Source organism: Monodelphis domestica, chromosome 1 (assembly GCF_027887165.1).
Source record: "Monodelphis domestica isolate mMonDom1 chromosome 1, mMonDom1.pri, whole genome shotgun sequence".
NCBI classification, from domain to species: Eukaryota; Metazoa; Chordata; class Mammalia; order Didelphimorphia; family Didelphidae; genus Monodelphis; species Monodelphis domestica.
In genome coordinates this window covers 465,026,134-465,042,632 of record NC_077227.1, presented here as the reverse complement: position 1 = coordinate 465,042,632, position 16,499 = coordinate 465,026,134, and the positions used below count along the sequence as shown (strand labels likewise).

At 38.0% G+C, this 16,499-nt stretch overlaps 1 protein-coding gene across 6 annotated transcripts in view; it reads right to left on the bottom strand.

The window, feature by feature from the left end:
- Nucleotides 1-16,499, bottom strand: part of NUP214 (nucleoporin 214) — a 103,093-nt gene that overhangs the window by 20,328 nt on the left and 66,266 nt on the right. For all 6 annotated transcript variants that reach the window (XM_007475163.3, XM_007475164.3, XM_007475165.3 and 3 more), the window contains 6 exons: nt 15,795-15,870; nt 13,453-13,555; nt 9,702-9,792; nt 7,410-7,471; nt 3,228-4,991; nt 1,478-1,548 (listed from right to left, as the gene is read on the bottom strand). In XM_007475163.3, coding sequence (XP_007475225.1) covers nt 1,478-1,548; nt 3,228-4,991; nt 7,410-7,471; nt 9,702-9,792; nt 13,453-13,555; nt 15,795-15,870 — 2,167 coding nt within the window. The remainder of the gene's footprint in view (nt 1-1,477; nt 1,549-3,227; nt 4,992-7,409; nt 7,472-9,701; nt 9,793-13,452; nt 13,556-15,794; nt 15,871-16,499) is intronic.

The window sequence follows — 16,499 nt, the reverse complement described above, 5'->3', positions numbered from 1 at the left end:
CCAGAGAAAGAACTGTTAAGAGTCAGAATGCAGATCAAAGCATATGATTTTTTTACTTTATTTTATTTGGGTTTTGGTTTTATATGATTATTCTCCTACAAAAATAAACAATATTGAAAAATGTTTTGCATAATACATGTATGACTCAGATTGAATTGCTGGGAGGGAGAGGGAAAGGGAGAGGGGAAGAGGGGGAGAGGGAGAGAGAGGGAGAGAGGGAGAGGGGGGGGGGAGAGAGAGAGAGAGAGAGAGAGAGAGAGAGAGAGAGAGAGAGAGAGAGAGAGAGAGAGAGAGAATGAGAGAATTTAGTTTGGGTCATATGGCTTCAGAAAACCTATGTAGAAATTTATTATATTTAATTGGTAAAATAATTTGTCTTTATAATAAAAAAAAAAATAAAAGGCCAGGATCACAATTTAATTGACCAAGGAATCTCTGGGAAGGAAGCCCAGTTCGGTGACCACAACTCAGTCTCTTATAGCAAGCTTCATGGAATAAGGCATAAGTCCGCTTTCTCCAAAAAGAGCCTAGGACTCCACACAAGCAGGAAAGGAGTCAGTGAATAAGTTTCAAAAAAAGTTATGGTATTTTCTCCGAAGAAAACCAGTGCAAGACGGAAATAACTGGAATTTGGAATCATCCCAAAGATTCTTAGGAGAGTTCCACAGGGGATGCAGAGATAGTCTAGATTCCCTCATTTCCTACCAGCTCAACTGCTTTTAGACTTCTCTGGACCTCTCCATTATGCCTCTTTTCACCTCTGGAAAATCTAGTTATGATTGTATCAATCTAGTCCTCACATCTCATCAACAGCCTCTGCCCCTCTATTCAGACTCTCTATCTGCAAGGGAGAGCCATGGGCCATTTCCCTCCAGCTATACTGCTTTTGAACTTCTTCAGGACTTTCCATTATGCCTCATATCAAGTAACTTCTCCCCTCTTCCTTCCTCTTCATCCTCCCCTTTTCAGCATCCTTTTGCATGCTGCCTTCCCCACTTAGAGCTTAAGTTCCTTTGCTTTCATTTGTATTTTTATCTCCAGGGCTAAATACAGCATCTGGCACACAGTATGTGCTTAATAAATGTTTACTGACTAGGCAATATGGGGCAGTGGAAAGAGGCTGGACTCAAGAGTTCAGAGACCTGGGTCCAAATCCAAGTTCTGCCATTTACTGGTTGAGTTATTTTATTTGCCTGACCCTTCAGCTTTCTTATCTATAAAATGGGGAAAATAATATTTATATTTATGTATCACAGAACTATTGTGGGAAAGAGCCTCTGTAGGCTTTAAAATGCTATCACTGTGAAAAGAAACTAACAATTAGTAGAGTTGGCATTTGCAGGATGAGGGCATTTTGGGTGGTTCAAAAAGCAGGAAGGACTATAAGATGAAAATGTTTGAACACTAGTGAAATATACTGATCCACAGCCACCAATACCCACTGACCCTAACCCCAACAACTCCATTTTTACTCTACCTGACCAAAGACTGTGCTCCCAGTTCCTGCTGCCTGACCAAACACAGAACTTGTATTGCTGGAACCAAAGCCTGTAAAACAAAAGCATCATCAGTATTCTTTTTAAAGCCTGAGATCACTACTTAGATGTGGCTTTTTCTCTAGTAGCCTCTTTTGTGCTATCCAGGAGCTTTGACACTGGCATTGGAAGGAAGGGAAGAAGGCAAGAGGGAGGGAAGAAATGAGGAGGCAGACAAGAAAGAAGGGATGGAGAAGAGGGAGGAACGAAGCAGGTGAGAAAGGGAAAGGAAGAAAGAAAGGAGGAAAGGATAAAGGTAAAAAGGCAAAAGAAAGAGAAGAATGAAAGAAAAAAGGAGGAAAGAAGGAGAAAAGAGAGGCAGAGAAAGGAGTTTTCCTTCGCTGGGTTCTAAATTAGTTTCTAGGTCTTCAATGGAGAAGAGAGAATGAATGTTTAAGTCTATGGAGAATTTTATAAATAATCTTATAAAGTCTCTACTTCCTCACTCTCTTGGTCAAAGAATTTTGCTTTGTCATACTCAAAAATCAGTCAAATAAGCAAGAAGAAGCCTGCTTAAAGAACAGGAGAAGATATCCTCAGGATAGAGTAGACTCTTAGACCGACAAAATTAAAGAGTACCAGAACTGGAAGGAAACTTAAGAGGTCATTTAACTAAAGTTTATTTTACAAATAAGGAAACTAAAGTCAAGTGATTTGTGTGAGATTCTCTGAGAATAAACAGGAGACAGAGATTCTGAGGCCTCCTGTCTCCAAGGTGTGGGGCTCTTTCCATTATAACATACTGCCTCTGGTCAGGGCTTATTCTGAAAGAATATAAATAAGGGAATGAATATATATTAAATTTGTTTACCAAAAACAAAGAAAAACAGATGAAAAGCATTCACATGGTCTATTGATATATGAACCACCATTCATAGGAATTAGAGGACTTCGATTTCCTGCCTTGTGTCCTGAGCCTCAGTTTCCTCATATGGAAAAACCAGGGTACATTGAATTAAATAAATGGCCTGTCAGTTTCCTTTCAACTTTAGAACTATGATCCATGGTTCTATGGTCATCAGAATCATTAAGAACACAAAAATGGATACATATTTTCAAGGTCCAATGCCTCTCAAAATGTAAAATTACTCTATAATTGGACTGAGCAATAGTGAGGTGCTAAGTTTTACTTCAAAAAAAAAAAAGTAAAAATTTAAAAGACAGTCAATGAAAAACAACAACAAATGCGGCAGCCATCTGAACAACACTAAAAATAGACAACTGCCAGGAAGCAGCATGGCATAATGAAAAGATCCCTGAAAAGAGGAGGCAAGAGACCTGGGTCTGAGACCTAGTTTTGCAATAGCTACTAAGAAGCATAACTAACTGTGTGATCTTAGGAGTTCTTTTTACCTTAACAAAATAAAGGGGTTGGGCTAGCTCTAAGGTTTCTTTCCTTTAGAGTCTATGAAAATTTCCCAAGGTTTCAGGGTTCTCAACACAAAGTTCCTTCCAGCTCCAAAATTCTAAAGGTCGCTAAATTGCCTTCTATCCCATTTCATGAAACAATCCTTACTGCTGCTGCTTGACCTGGACAGTCAGCAGAATGGGAAACTGCTGAATTAACAATGTTGGACTTGGGAATGAATAGGGAGGGGCAGGGTCATCCTTGCTAAATTAAGGATATTCTTGTAACTTGCTCACAGTTCTGTAGGGCCCCACCTGGGTCTGTTTTCTCTGGCAGACTCTTACCTGAAGCCTGGCAAAAGCTGAAGCCAGAGGAAGATGAGGCTGTTGTAGCAGCTGCAGCATTACCAAACACAGAGCCTCCTTGGCCAAAGCCTGTGCTCTGCCCAAAGACTGGAGGGTTGTTCTGCCCAAAAAGACTGCCACTAGTACTGGCAGAAGACTGCCCAAAAGAGAAGGAACTAGCACTATTGGTGCTGGAGGAAGCACCAAAGACATTCCCACTGCTGGCAGATGTAGTAGACGAGGCAGGTTGCCCAAAGGCAGGTACTGAGCCAAAACCAGACTGACTGAATGAAAACCCACTTGCAGAGCTACTTGTGGGCTGTCCAAAGGTGGGTGCCTGTCCAAAGGCCGCTTGCCCAAAGCCCCCAGTAGAAGGGGTGCCAAAAGCTGGACTCCCGAACCCTGGGCTGGTAACCTGGGCTGTGGCTGATGTGGTAGTGGCAGTACTGGCTGTCTGTTGTCCAAATAGGGAAGGTGATGATGAGGTGACTGCCAACTGTCCAAACACAGAAGCAGCAGAAGGGGCAGAGGCAGCATCACTGACTGGTTGGCTAAAAGCAGAGCCTGTGGAGCTAGTGGTAGGAGTTGCTGAGAACACAGGCGTTCCTGCAGTGGTAGCTCCAAACCCAGCTGGACTTGGGGTGAGGGAAGCCACACTGCTGGAGGGGGGCGGGGCACCGGGAGAGCCCACAGCTTCCGGGGTCACACTTGAGGCAGAGGCTGCTGTTGTATTTTGCTCAGGCAACGACAAGATGGATGCAGGAGAGGCCTCAGCTTTGGCCTCAGAGACACTTGTGGCTGCCTCACTGACTTCCGTGGAAGGTGTCTCTGTGCCAGGACTAGCTTCACTGGCTGCAGGGTCTCTGGAGTCCTCTAGCGCAGGGGGCAGGAGGGTAGGCTCCTTTTGGGCCATCTCCAGAGGCGACCCTGGGGCTGGAGGAGGTTGGTCGGCTGGCAGTTGTTGTTGATCTGCAAGGGCAGATATAGAGGAGGCAGGCACCTCACTGTCCTCTGGCTTTTCTGACAATGGCTTGGCATCTCCCGTGCTTTTTCCAGGGGACCCAGGAAGGACAGGAGTAGAGGGTGAACTCAAGAGATTGCTGAATGACAATGGAGATGCTGAAACAGGGAGGGTGGCAGGCGGGACAATGGTTGAAGCAGGTGTTGTTGAAGGTAGGGTCATTGCGCTGCCAGTCTGTCCAAATGAAAAGGTGGACTTGGTTCCACTCAAAGAAGTCCCACCGAGATTCAGGGTACCCGAGGCTCCTGAATTGGTGAGCTGCAAGCCACCAAATAAACTACCTGTGGAGCTGCTTGGGCCTATGTTGGCTGATGTCACTGTTGTGGTGGTCATGGTGGAGGTAATAGGAGCATCCATGGACTTCCCTAGGAGGGGAGCACTACTGAAGCTAAATTCTGAAGTTAGGGTTGATGTCTTGGCTGGCTGTATGCTAGATAAGTTTATGGATGAAGTCTTACCAGAGGCTTTTGTATTATCATCTGCCTGGCCAACCCTCAGGCCTGAGAAACTCCCTAGTGTTTCTCCAGTCAATGAATTTGGAAACAGATGCTCGCCCAACTTTGGGGAAAGTGCATCAGGCTTGCTAGATGTTGTGGAAGTGACTGGTGTTATGGGTTTATTAGATGGCAATGCATCTCCTGAAGAGTTGAAGGCTGCTCCAGTGGTGCTGGCTGTTTGCAAGATCCCCGAATTAAATGAGAATGTATCATACAGATTTGGCTCTTTAGTGGTGGCCGTTGTCACTACAATGAGAAAGAAAATTGGAAAACAAATGATATGATAGAAGTAAAGCCATTACATCTCTATCCACTATGAATCATCCTCCAAGCACATTTCTCTACCTTCCGTTCAAAATGAAAGAGATGGTTTTCTTTTCAAAGGCAGTTTGATTTTAGAGGAGGAAGAATGAATTTATGTCCTCATAAACTTAGTTCTTAATAAATTTTACCCATTGGTTGTCAATGCAAAGGAGCCCTACTGTGTCCCTGGAATATTCAACATGAATATCCATTTCATAATCGTTAATTATTTTGCTAACAGGATATTCAGCTTGTGTAAAGTGAAGACTTTATCTCCAAAGTGTAGATGATTTTCAGCAGCAATATCCCTTTTATTCCATTAATTATCTATTTTTCTTATTATAAATTAGAAAAAAAATACTTTTAAACCACTCTGAGTAAAAAAAGTTCATCTGTCTTGTCACTACCACTTTTAAGGTCATTCTGCTGTTGTGGAAAAATCTACACTGTTATCATTTTCAGTTCTTAATTCAGAGAATTTGGTCTATCCTAATCACCAGGTATAAGATGTGCCATTTAAACAATAGCTTACAGGACAGTTTCAATGGCAGAACTGACAGGCCAAAGATAAGCCCCTAAAAAAGATTTAAGACTTTAGTTTAACAATTGACAAAAGGGTAAACAACTGTGACTGTAACGACAGGCAAAACTGCTCTTAGAAGTTGGTAAAACTGGAAATAGAATTTCTGTTTTATAAGGGTTATCACGTGGCAGCCATATTGTCAACAGGAAATATATTTAATATAAAGAAGTATAAGATAAAGGAAAAAGTACATTGGGTTTTTTTTTTAAGGTTATCAGATTCTGGTTGAAAAAAACCTTTAGGAAAAATCATTGGGGGGCAGATGGGTAGCTCAGTGGACTGAGATTCAGGTCTATAGATGGGAAGTCCTAGGTTCAGATCTGGCCTCAGACACTTCCCAGCTGTGTGACCCTGGGCAAGTCAGTAGGCCCCCACTGCCTAGCCCTTACCACTCTTCTGCCTTGGAGCCAATACACAGTTTTGATTCCAAGATGGAAGGTAAGGATAAAAAAAAAACTATTAGTGCAAACACATTTAGCAGTCACTGGGATTACTAAAAAAATGATATTAAAAAATTTAGGCCTATTTTCATGGTATTATGGTCAGTACAAAGCATAAAATCCTCACATAAAAAGTACATGTGATGTACTTTAGATATGCAGATGAGGGGTAGTTATGCAGGACAGTGGATAGAGAATTAGGCTTGGAGTCAGGAGGACCAATGCTCAAATCTCACTTCAGATTCTTCCTAGTTGTGACCCTAAGCAAGTCACTTAGTCCTTACTACTCTTTTGTCTTGGAACCAATACTTAGAATTTTACAGCTTGGAAGGCAGAAAGTTAAGGGTTTTTTAAAAAAAGTAATGATGAAAAAGAAAAAAGGAATAGACGATTTCAATCATATGGCTTTTATATGTTAATTCACCGACTTGATGCTCCATAAGCAAACAATTTAGTTATTTTAAATAAGAAACTAGGCAGCCAGAAATCTCCTGCATTATTCAGTATAAACCAAGCATTTTTAAAATATTAAAGATTAATGTCCAACATCATTACAAGCAACTAACTTGCTTACTGACTATACTTAAATCTTGCACATTAAATTCAGCATTTTCTCAAATTAACTATTATAGTTTACTTAAAAAAACAACAACAACAACAAACACCACGAACTCTCATCCAGTGCCTCATCATGCAAGAGAAATCATCCATGGCTCTCAAAGTCTAGACTAGTAGAACACAAACATCAGGAAGTCTTATGAAATGAAGAAAGCTTCAACTAGAGGCTCAGATACAGATTATAGCCATCAGCCTCAGGTATGGAGAGGTTCCATTAGGAAGGTACCAGCTACTAATGTTTTTGACCCTAGAAATTCATGATATAAGGAAGGATTGCTATTTACAATTTGTTATTTGGTGTACTGAGTACAAACATTTAAAAAACAGATTTTTTTCAGAGTATCAAAGTATTATTATTTTTAAAAATAAAAACTCTTACCTTTAGTCTCAGAATCAACTAAGCATCAATTCTAAGACAGAAGAGAAGTAAGGAATAGGCAATTGGGGTTAAATGACATGCCTAGGGTCACAGAGCTAGGAAGTCCTTGAGACTGAATTTGAACACAGATCCTCCCAGCTCCAGGCCTGTGCTACCTAGCTGCCTCACAGTACTGTTATTATTAATGATTATGGCATCATTAATATAACAACTATCTTGCTGTGCGTATTTTAATAATAGAGATGTGGTAGTATATGATGCGAAACACAAAAAAAGAGAAGAAATCAGTGTTTGTTTAGGGGGAGACACAAGTGTAACTTGCATAATTCACAGAATTTTACCTTGTGAGACAGTGAAGTTGGAAGGTGGTGCTGATGTTATTGCTCCAAAATTAAAGCCAGTTCTAGAGAATTCCAAAAGGAAAAACAGTTGAAACACATTTAATGTACCATTTTTTCCTCCATCTAAACATTTTCATTAATTTAATGATCAAATATTTTTGATCATTAAAAAATTATTTTATTAAATACTCATTAAGTACCTATAATCTACTATATAAATGGTTCTGGATTCTTGGTGCTATGAGGGATACAAAGAAATGTAAGACAAGGTCTCAATTCTCTTAAGTAGTTCACAATTTAATAGGAAAAACAGACAATGAAGGTTAGAGGAGTTCACAAGAAGAGATTCATTGACAGCTGAAGCTATTTATTGGGCAAGGCTTCATGGTGTTAGCACCTGAGTTGGAATAAGAAAGTTGCAATCGGAACAGGAGGGTGAACTGAAAAAGGACTGGAACAGCAAGGCATTCCCGGCAAAGGGAAATGATTTGAGTAAAGTTGCAGAAGCATGAAAACCTCAGCTGCACTAAAAAGAAGCAAGTCCATTAGTCTGGGCTGAGTGGAAGGTTCATGGAGCCAGCAGTAGGTGAGGATGATGCTGGAAAAGTAAGTAGAGGACATGGGGTAAAGGATTTCTTATTATCCACCCCAGGAACATAGGGCCAAAATACAATCTAAGAGTATGTAAAGTATATATGTATAAAATACAAAAGATCCTGTTTATTTATTCAGCACAATCCCAAGTTAAAGGCTGGAAAGTGTGGTTCAGAGACATGTCTGACTCCTTTTAACCTTCCCTCTTCTGTCACATATTTTCTTTTCACTGTTAGCAAAACTGCCAAAGCCAAAAAGCAAATTCAACAAAACAGAATGCTGTAAAAAAGCTGTGGAGAAGTTAAAATAGTGAATTCAATAGGAAGGAACAATACTCAAATCAGTTGGCTATGTGCTATAGCATGGATTTGGATTTCTTTGTACACTTCATAATAGTTTGCTATCCTCACTATGAAGCAGTTATGTTACAAAATACTGTTAGGACATATCCATAGAAACAGCTGCTTTGTCCAGCCAGTAAGCATGTTTTGTTTTTGTAAATGCTATTCACTAAGGTAGTTTTGTTTATTGGAGGGAATATTAACCAGGTAGCCATAATATTGATACTTGGTTTCTGTGGATAGCTTTACTAATTTACTACTCTGAAATGAACTTACTTTTTATTATTAATTTTAGTGGGAAAAAAAGATTATTTCTTTCTTGATGGGAAAGACAAACATTTGTAAAACACCTGAATAGTCTGAAAACTGTTTAAACTCTACAAAGTATAAAAGACAAATGGTCTGTCACATTCTATATTCGACATGTAATTGCCCTGTGACCCCAATCTAAAATTCTTTTTCATACTTCATTTTAATAGGTTAGCTTTAAAGCCTACTTAGGAGGCATGCTAAAATCAGAAAAAGATATTTTAGGTTAATGTGATCTCAAGTACAAAATTAAAAGTCTCTACCCCTTCCAACCCTAATATATGACATAACATAACAACCTTGAAACAAAAAAGTCCTAAGCAGCTTTGTAGATACAACTGGATAACAAGACTAAAACCTCTGGATAGTTTATCTATCAGTGGCATCCAACATAATCCCAATCTCTGTAGGGAACTGAACACTTGAGGAGATTTCACAGGTTTCAACATAAATTCTTGCAACATTTTGTTTTTGTATTTACAAAAACCAATTTTCAGAGGAAACAAGCACTCTTATTTAAAGGGTTGGAAAAGCTCATCTTAAGTGGTATAGGAAGTTAAGGAAACTATTTAGTTCTTCCTTACTAATTTGAATTTTATAATCAGACAATCTAAAAATTTAACAGAAATAGATTTCTCCACTGGCACGTAGAACCTATTGCTTCAAAATATCCCCATGCCTTTTGTCACCTAGGGAAAGCTGTAAGAGTTGTAATCAAGAAAAGCATTTTATCTCTCACTTGCCACTTAAATTCTGAAACAAAGAGTAAATAAATTAACAATGCAGACTAGCTAAAATATTTAATACAGACTCTCTAAAATAATATGGAAATATCCTGGAAGAAACCACATATTATGTATAGAAATTTCAGTTAAAATGGGAAACATATCCATGCTAATACATTATAAGCCACTAACTACTCTTCATCAGCTAGGCTGACATTTTTCAGACTTGCAAAAATGATTGCAACTTGTAAGATTTGGAGAAGCTATCAATAATATTGATGAAAACCTATAACCTTGCCATACAATTTAATTTAAGTACTTACCCTGATGAAGAGAATGAAAATGGCTTGTTGAACTGTCCGGCTGTTGACGAAGTTGAAGTCATAATTGTTTCTATCTTGGTTGCCCCTGGGCCTAAAATTACATAAACAAGCACATTTCATGATATCAATTTAAATTAACAACTTCTGATATGCTATTCTCCTCCCACCTCTCCCATTCTACATTACTATCTACATCACTGTAGTTACACTATGATGACATATTAAATATTGTGAAGATTAAATTGTAACCCCGGTCTATTTTTAGAACATAGTACTTAAAACTGAAGTATGGAGATCTACCCATTTTTAGATTTAATCGCCAAAGGTGCAAACACCCCATTTCACACAGTGGGGAAGGTTTGTGACCCATGTGTGATAGCGGATGATGAATCAGAATCGACTGACTGCCTTCTGGACAGTCCTAAAACAAAGCGTCAACTATGATTGGTAGAAGTAAAATTAGGGGAAGACACAAGAAGTGACGCAAAAGAAGCATCTTGAAAAGGAGCTGTTACTTCCTGTGAGATTCAGTACTTTGATTTTTGGAAGTGGAGACTGGAGGAATTCTTTAAGCTTTCAAGTTGAGGCTAGTGAAGAGGGGCAGAAGAATCTGCTGCCTGAATTGACATGTGGTGAGTGAAAGGCTGACTCTTAACTGCTAGATTTTTCGGGGGGTGGGAACCCTATCCTCTAGAGACCTACTTTTGAGAGACACTTTCTGGTTTCTGAGCTTTGCGGAGGCCAGCTAAAACAAATTCTCTCCTGCCCAGAGGGGTCAGGAGTAAATTACTTAGTGCTCAGGCTAGATATCTTACCTTATCCCCTCTCTGATTTCTTGCTTCACTCCTTCTACAATTTGTAAATAAAATCTCTTTGGAATTAATTAAATTCCTTGTGACCACACTCTTAAATAATCAAGTTCAACCCTTTAAAAAAATAACCTCTTTTCCCCCTTACAAAATCTATCAATCTATATTTATTTATTTATACAGATACCCCCACATAATAGTTCTTTTCTTCTTAATGCTCTTGGGAAATGTTAGCTAGGTAGCTCAGTGGTTAGTCAGGCTTGAAGATGGGAGGTCTTGGGTTCAAATCTGGATTCAGACACTTCTTAGCTGTGTGACCTTGGATAAGTCACTTAGCTCCATTTCTTAGCTTCACCCCTCTTCTGCTTTAGAACCAATACTTAGGATTGATTGTAAGATGGAAGGCAAGAGGTGTTCTTTTTGTTGTTAAATTTCCTTATAAAGTTTCAGGTTGATTCAAACATAAATGATAGATAATTTCCTTTCTGTGAAATGAGATTCTTGATTCCCTTTTCCTTAAGGGGCTGGTATTACATATTATGATACTTAGCCTCTAAACTTCAATTCTGGATAAATACTATTGGAACAAGAATATTGGAACTCATTCCAATAATAAGGTTTTTGAAAGAAGATCTTCCAAGAAGGATTTTTAAAAACTTTCAGAAAATACTTGTGATCTTAGCAAATTGAACATCCAGGAAAGACAGTAACTCGAACAAGGCAAACAATTTTCTACATATAGTTTCTACATATTAATTACAGCAAAAAACTCAGAAACTCATAATAAACCAAATAGTGATCAAGAAATCCAAGAACTATAATGACTTCTTCCATTATATTTTGAGGAATCACAGACGATGAAGATAGAATCTATTGATCAGCTACTGAAAGGCACCCCAAAAGTAAAAGTCCCAGGAATGTCATAGTTAAAACTCAGAATTCTCATGTAAAAATATTAACAACAAAAATAAGCAATCCTGAGAATCCAGAAAGGATTTTTTGTATCAAAGTCACAGCTAAGATCACATAAAACATAGTAGCTTCTACTTTAAAGTAGAGGAGTTCTTGAAATACAGTGAGCCAAAGGGCAAAAAAGATGCAGGTAGACTTTCAAGAAAGATTAACTTATCCTGCCCAAAGCTAAATAGGCTTCTTACAGGGAGAAAATATCAGATATTTAATGGAATCAAGACTTTTTAAGTATTTCTGATTTTTTTAAAAAATCAGCTAAACAAGATCACTGAAATATAAACAGAATTAAAAGGATCCTAGAAAAGTAGATTTATCTGAGCAACTGGAAGGGCTACATGATAATGTAGTGCTAGCATTCTAAGAAGAGAAGAGATAAGTATTTCTTCAATTAGTCAAACAATCAATACACATTTATTAAGTACCTACTACAGGTCAGGCACTATGCTAAGTTGATTAAGAATCTTAATGTTTTCAGAACTTTGATGTTTTCAAAAGATACAAAGGAAATTAAGTAAGAAAAAGAATGCCTGGATGGCAAGGAGTTAGGGGCAGTTGGTCCTGCTCTATGGAGGCTTAAGAGGGAAAAGAGAAAAGAGGATAAAAGGAATATACTAGGGCAGTGGCGAATGTTTTTTAGATTGCTTGAGCAAAGTGAAATTTCAAGCTGCCTATGAGCCCCCTGTATTATCCCAGACAGTGGGGGGAGGAAGAGTTTGAACTGGGTAGCTGCACAAAGGAACAAGGCATGCAAAAAATGTCCTTGGGTGCACAGTGGAGAGGGAGAATGGAGCAGCCCTCCCCATGCCATCCTGGTACCTGTGCCATGGCTTTGCCACCACAGTACTAGGGCAAAAAGAAAATAGAAGCTGCAATTCCTCTTAACTGGATATGTGAGGCAAAAAAAAGTATACAAACACTGAAGAATGGATGGGGGAGGGAGAGCAGGCATCAGACAAAAAAGGGCTGAATGAACACTCACACCCACACACAGAGTTAATGTGTGGAAATATATCAAACTCAAGAAGGGAATAAAAATGGATGGCAGGGGGTAGGGGTGGGGCTGTTTAATAGAAGATAATTTCTCTTCCTTAGGAGAGGGAAAAGAGAATGGCTGAAAAAACTGTGGCATATAAGTGTAATGGAATATTATTTCACTATAAAAATGATGAAAGAGATGACTTCAAAGAATTCTGGGTAGTACGGAATGATGCAGAATAGAAGAATCAGGAGATCAATTTATATGTAGATAAAAACAAAGAAAAATAACTTTGAAAGATTTAAACTTTGATCAATGGAATTTCCAGAGGATCTAGTATGAAATATGTTATGCATCCTCCAACAGAGGTGGTAGACTCAAGATGCAGAAAGAGACATTTATTTTAGGAATTCTTTTTGCCAATTTTATTTGTTACAAGTGATTTTATTTTATTTTCTCAGTTTACCTGGGGAAGGAGGAATAGAGAAAAGAGGTTAACAATACTGATGGTGAACCATTGAAACATTATTTTAAAATGTACAGAAGAGGACAGAAGGAAGTTTAGAAGGAATTACAGAAAAACAAGACAGTTTTGAATGTGATGTGTGGAATATACAATATTCTTTTTAATAGAACAAATCATCCTGGCTTACAATTTCATATATAATCTTTATTCTCCTTTATAAATAGAAATAATAAATTTTTTTTGGTGTTTAAATTAACAATAAAAAATTAAATTAACAAAACAAAAAAGCATCTTATCAAATTGAAGATAAAATTTTAGTTCACATTGTTGCTAAAGGTCACTTTTGGTGGGATAAAGGAGGACAGATTTTTTTCACTAATCTGGTCTTTCATTTTTGGCCTCCCATAATTCAATTCCTCAACTTATTACCAATTAACTTTATATAAACCATGCCAGTAAACTCAAGAGTTGTATGAAGTGGTCTTTCTTTTGTGTTCATTTTCACTGAAAACAAAAAAGCAAACTGACCTGAGATTTTGTCACCAGATGACAGCTGGCCAGATGTGACTAGTGCTGGTATTTGTGTAGGGCCAGGTGGAGATTGTGTCTTGATGGAATTTATGAGAGACCCCTATAATAGAAGACAAAAAACAAACAAGTAAAACTGTCATGATTAAATATATTATCATTGAAACTAGAAAAGATATACAAAGATAAACAGTACAATAAGCAAACAAACACTTTAAGAAGTTAATCAGTTTTGAATATATTTACATAAATAAGGAAATGAAAATGGGCTGTTTCACTTACATTATTAATATTGCCACATTCTGAGACTCAAGGAAGCAACATGATGTAGTAGAAAGAGTACTGGATTTGTAGTCTGGGACATATGTTCAAAACCTGGCTCTGCCACATAATATTATGTGATCTTATAAGTGCACTAACATTTTAAGGATGCTTAGTTTCTCATCTGTAAAATGAGGGGGTTGGTAAGAATGACATCTATAGTTCTAATTCTCTAAAGTTGGAATCCTTTTGTAATATCAAAAAATTCCGCTGATCATTATGATAGCTGTTGTATTATTAATAGCCATTGATTGATACCCAATGATACATAAGCATTATTCATTTAGTAATGCTTTTAAGTGAATTATTTTATTAATCACAATGCATCAAAAATACTTGAAAAAAATAGCAATACATTGCATGTGACACAATGATAAAGGGTCATTTAATATAAACTTGTGGGTCTCCCTTCTCTTTAGCAATAACACTGTGGTACTCCTATAAATTGAAAACCAGTGACCTGTGTAATTCAACCAATATGCTTGGCTTCTACCAGTGGAGCTACAAGTGCCAAAATAAGTTTCTGAACTTTGCCTCTGTGACTTCCTATATTAGATGGTCTAGCCATAACCTGCACCTTGCTTCAAATATATCAATAAAATAAATATTTTGAAGAAATGAATGCTTGAATTAAAATATGTGATTTTGCCACTGAGGACACTTCCTCCTCTGACACAGGTTGAAACTCTTTATCTTACTAGATGGGCTTCACTAGTTGTGGTGGTCAAAAAATTTTCAGTGCTTCGTGGCTACTCTCTATATTTAGCTAGCAAGGGTGATTCTCAACAACAAAGACTAACACAACAGTCACCCTCAGAGCCTTTGCAGGTGGCAGGTCTGGCCAGAGCTCAAAGTATGTTGGCTCAGCCTTTAAGACCTCAAGATTATCTCCAGGGTGTGAGGCAGCCTCAGAAGAGACTTTAGAAGAGGTTGCCCCTCACTGTGAGCCTTCAATGATTACTATGAATGAGCTCTAAAAGTCTGATAAGCTATTAAAATTATCCTTTTCCCAAAGCTATCAGGAACACTAAGAATAAAGGAGTTTATATTAAATGTTTTGAGACCATAGCAGTGACTTCTAGGAGAAAAAGTCTGAGTTCTAAAATTCCAACTCAAATTCAAATATGTAGTCATCTTCAGAGAGTGTGTGTAATACAAGCTTCTTGTAAAAAGTTGGAGGGGGCAGCTGGGTGGCTCAGTGGATTGAGAGCCAGCCCTAGAGACAGGAGGTCATAGGTTTAAATCTGGCCTCAGCCACTTCCCAGCTGTGTGACCCTGGGCAAGTCACTTGAGCCCCATTGCCTAGCCCTTACCACTCTTCTGCCTTGGAACCAATACAGAGTATTGACTCCAAGACAGAAGGTAAGGGTTTAAAAAAAAAAGAAAAAAAAAACGAAAAAGTTGGAGCAAATTCTTTGCTATACTTTGTCAATATCTCCTCTCACTTTCTGCTGTCTGCTAAGCCCATTCATTTTATTTTTTAACCTTCCTGAGACTGATGTCTTATCTGTATAGCACAGTGTTGTTCTTTTCAAGGAGGGCAATGTAAAAGCCTGAAGCTAGATACAGTGAATGTGTCTAGTGCTATCCAATCAGGGTTAGACAGTGGATTACAAACAGAACTGAAAAGTATGTGGGGATGATAACAAAAAACACAACTTACAACAAAAGAGAACCTGAGTTCCTTATGTATAAAAGGAGGTGGTTAGAGTAGATAAATCTGAAGAGCCTTTCAGTTCCAAGTCTTTAATCTAATTTCACAATAACAAAAGATGAAGGCACTCAAAATTTTACTCAGAATAACCTGAACTAAAATGCAAAGTCTTGCAACTGAAAAGTTCAGCCCTAATGACAAAACTGAATAAAAGAAGTCATTGACCAAGTTAGGACAGTCACATGGAAAGAATTACAGGCTCATAGCTCAAGTAAATACATGAATGGTACCTATGCATTGTTACCATCACATGCTAAGGCAAATATTAAAATGTGTAATGCTAAAAGAATAAAAATCATTGAGTTACCTGCTTAGGCTGATTGGTAGCCACTGTAGCAAACAACTGGAGGGATGATTTGGCTGCTGACTGGGGTACTGGTGACCTATTTTTCAAAAGGAAGAGTATAATCACAGAAACAGGCATGGATTAATGAAAAAATTACATTTAATTTTTTTCCTAACCATTTATTACATTTATCATTTTAAAACATTCTTTTCTTTTTAAATGTTGCATCCTAAATTTTCTCCCTCTGTCCCACAACTTCTGAAAAGGCAAGCAATACATCAATTGTACAAGTGAAATCATACAAAACAAATGTCCATATTAGGCATATTGCAGGGGAGAATAAAAGGAAGAAAGTGAAGAAATAATACTTCAGTTTGCACTTGAGCTCATTACTCGTCTCTCTGGAGGTGGATAGCATTTTTTCATAAGACCTTTGGAATTGTTTTGGATCACTAGTTTGATCAGAGTAATACATTTTCCACAGCTGATCATCATTACAACATTGCTATTACTGTACACAATGATTTCTTAGTTCTTCACACTATACTGCATCAGTTCATAGAGTTTTTGTTGTATCTTTCTCCTCCATCATTTCTGATAGCACAATAGTACTATATCACAATTATATGCAACAACTTGTTCAGCTATCCCCAAATTGATGAGTGTCCCCTCAATTTCCAAATGTGTGTGGATTCTGGATAGACTGATTGCCACCTCAGGATCACA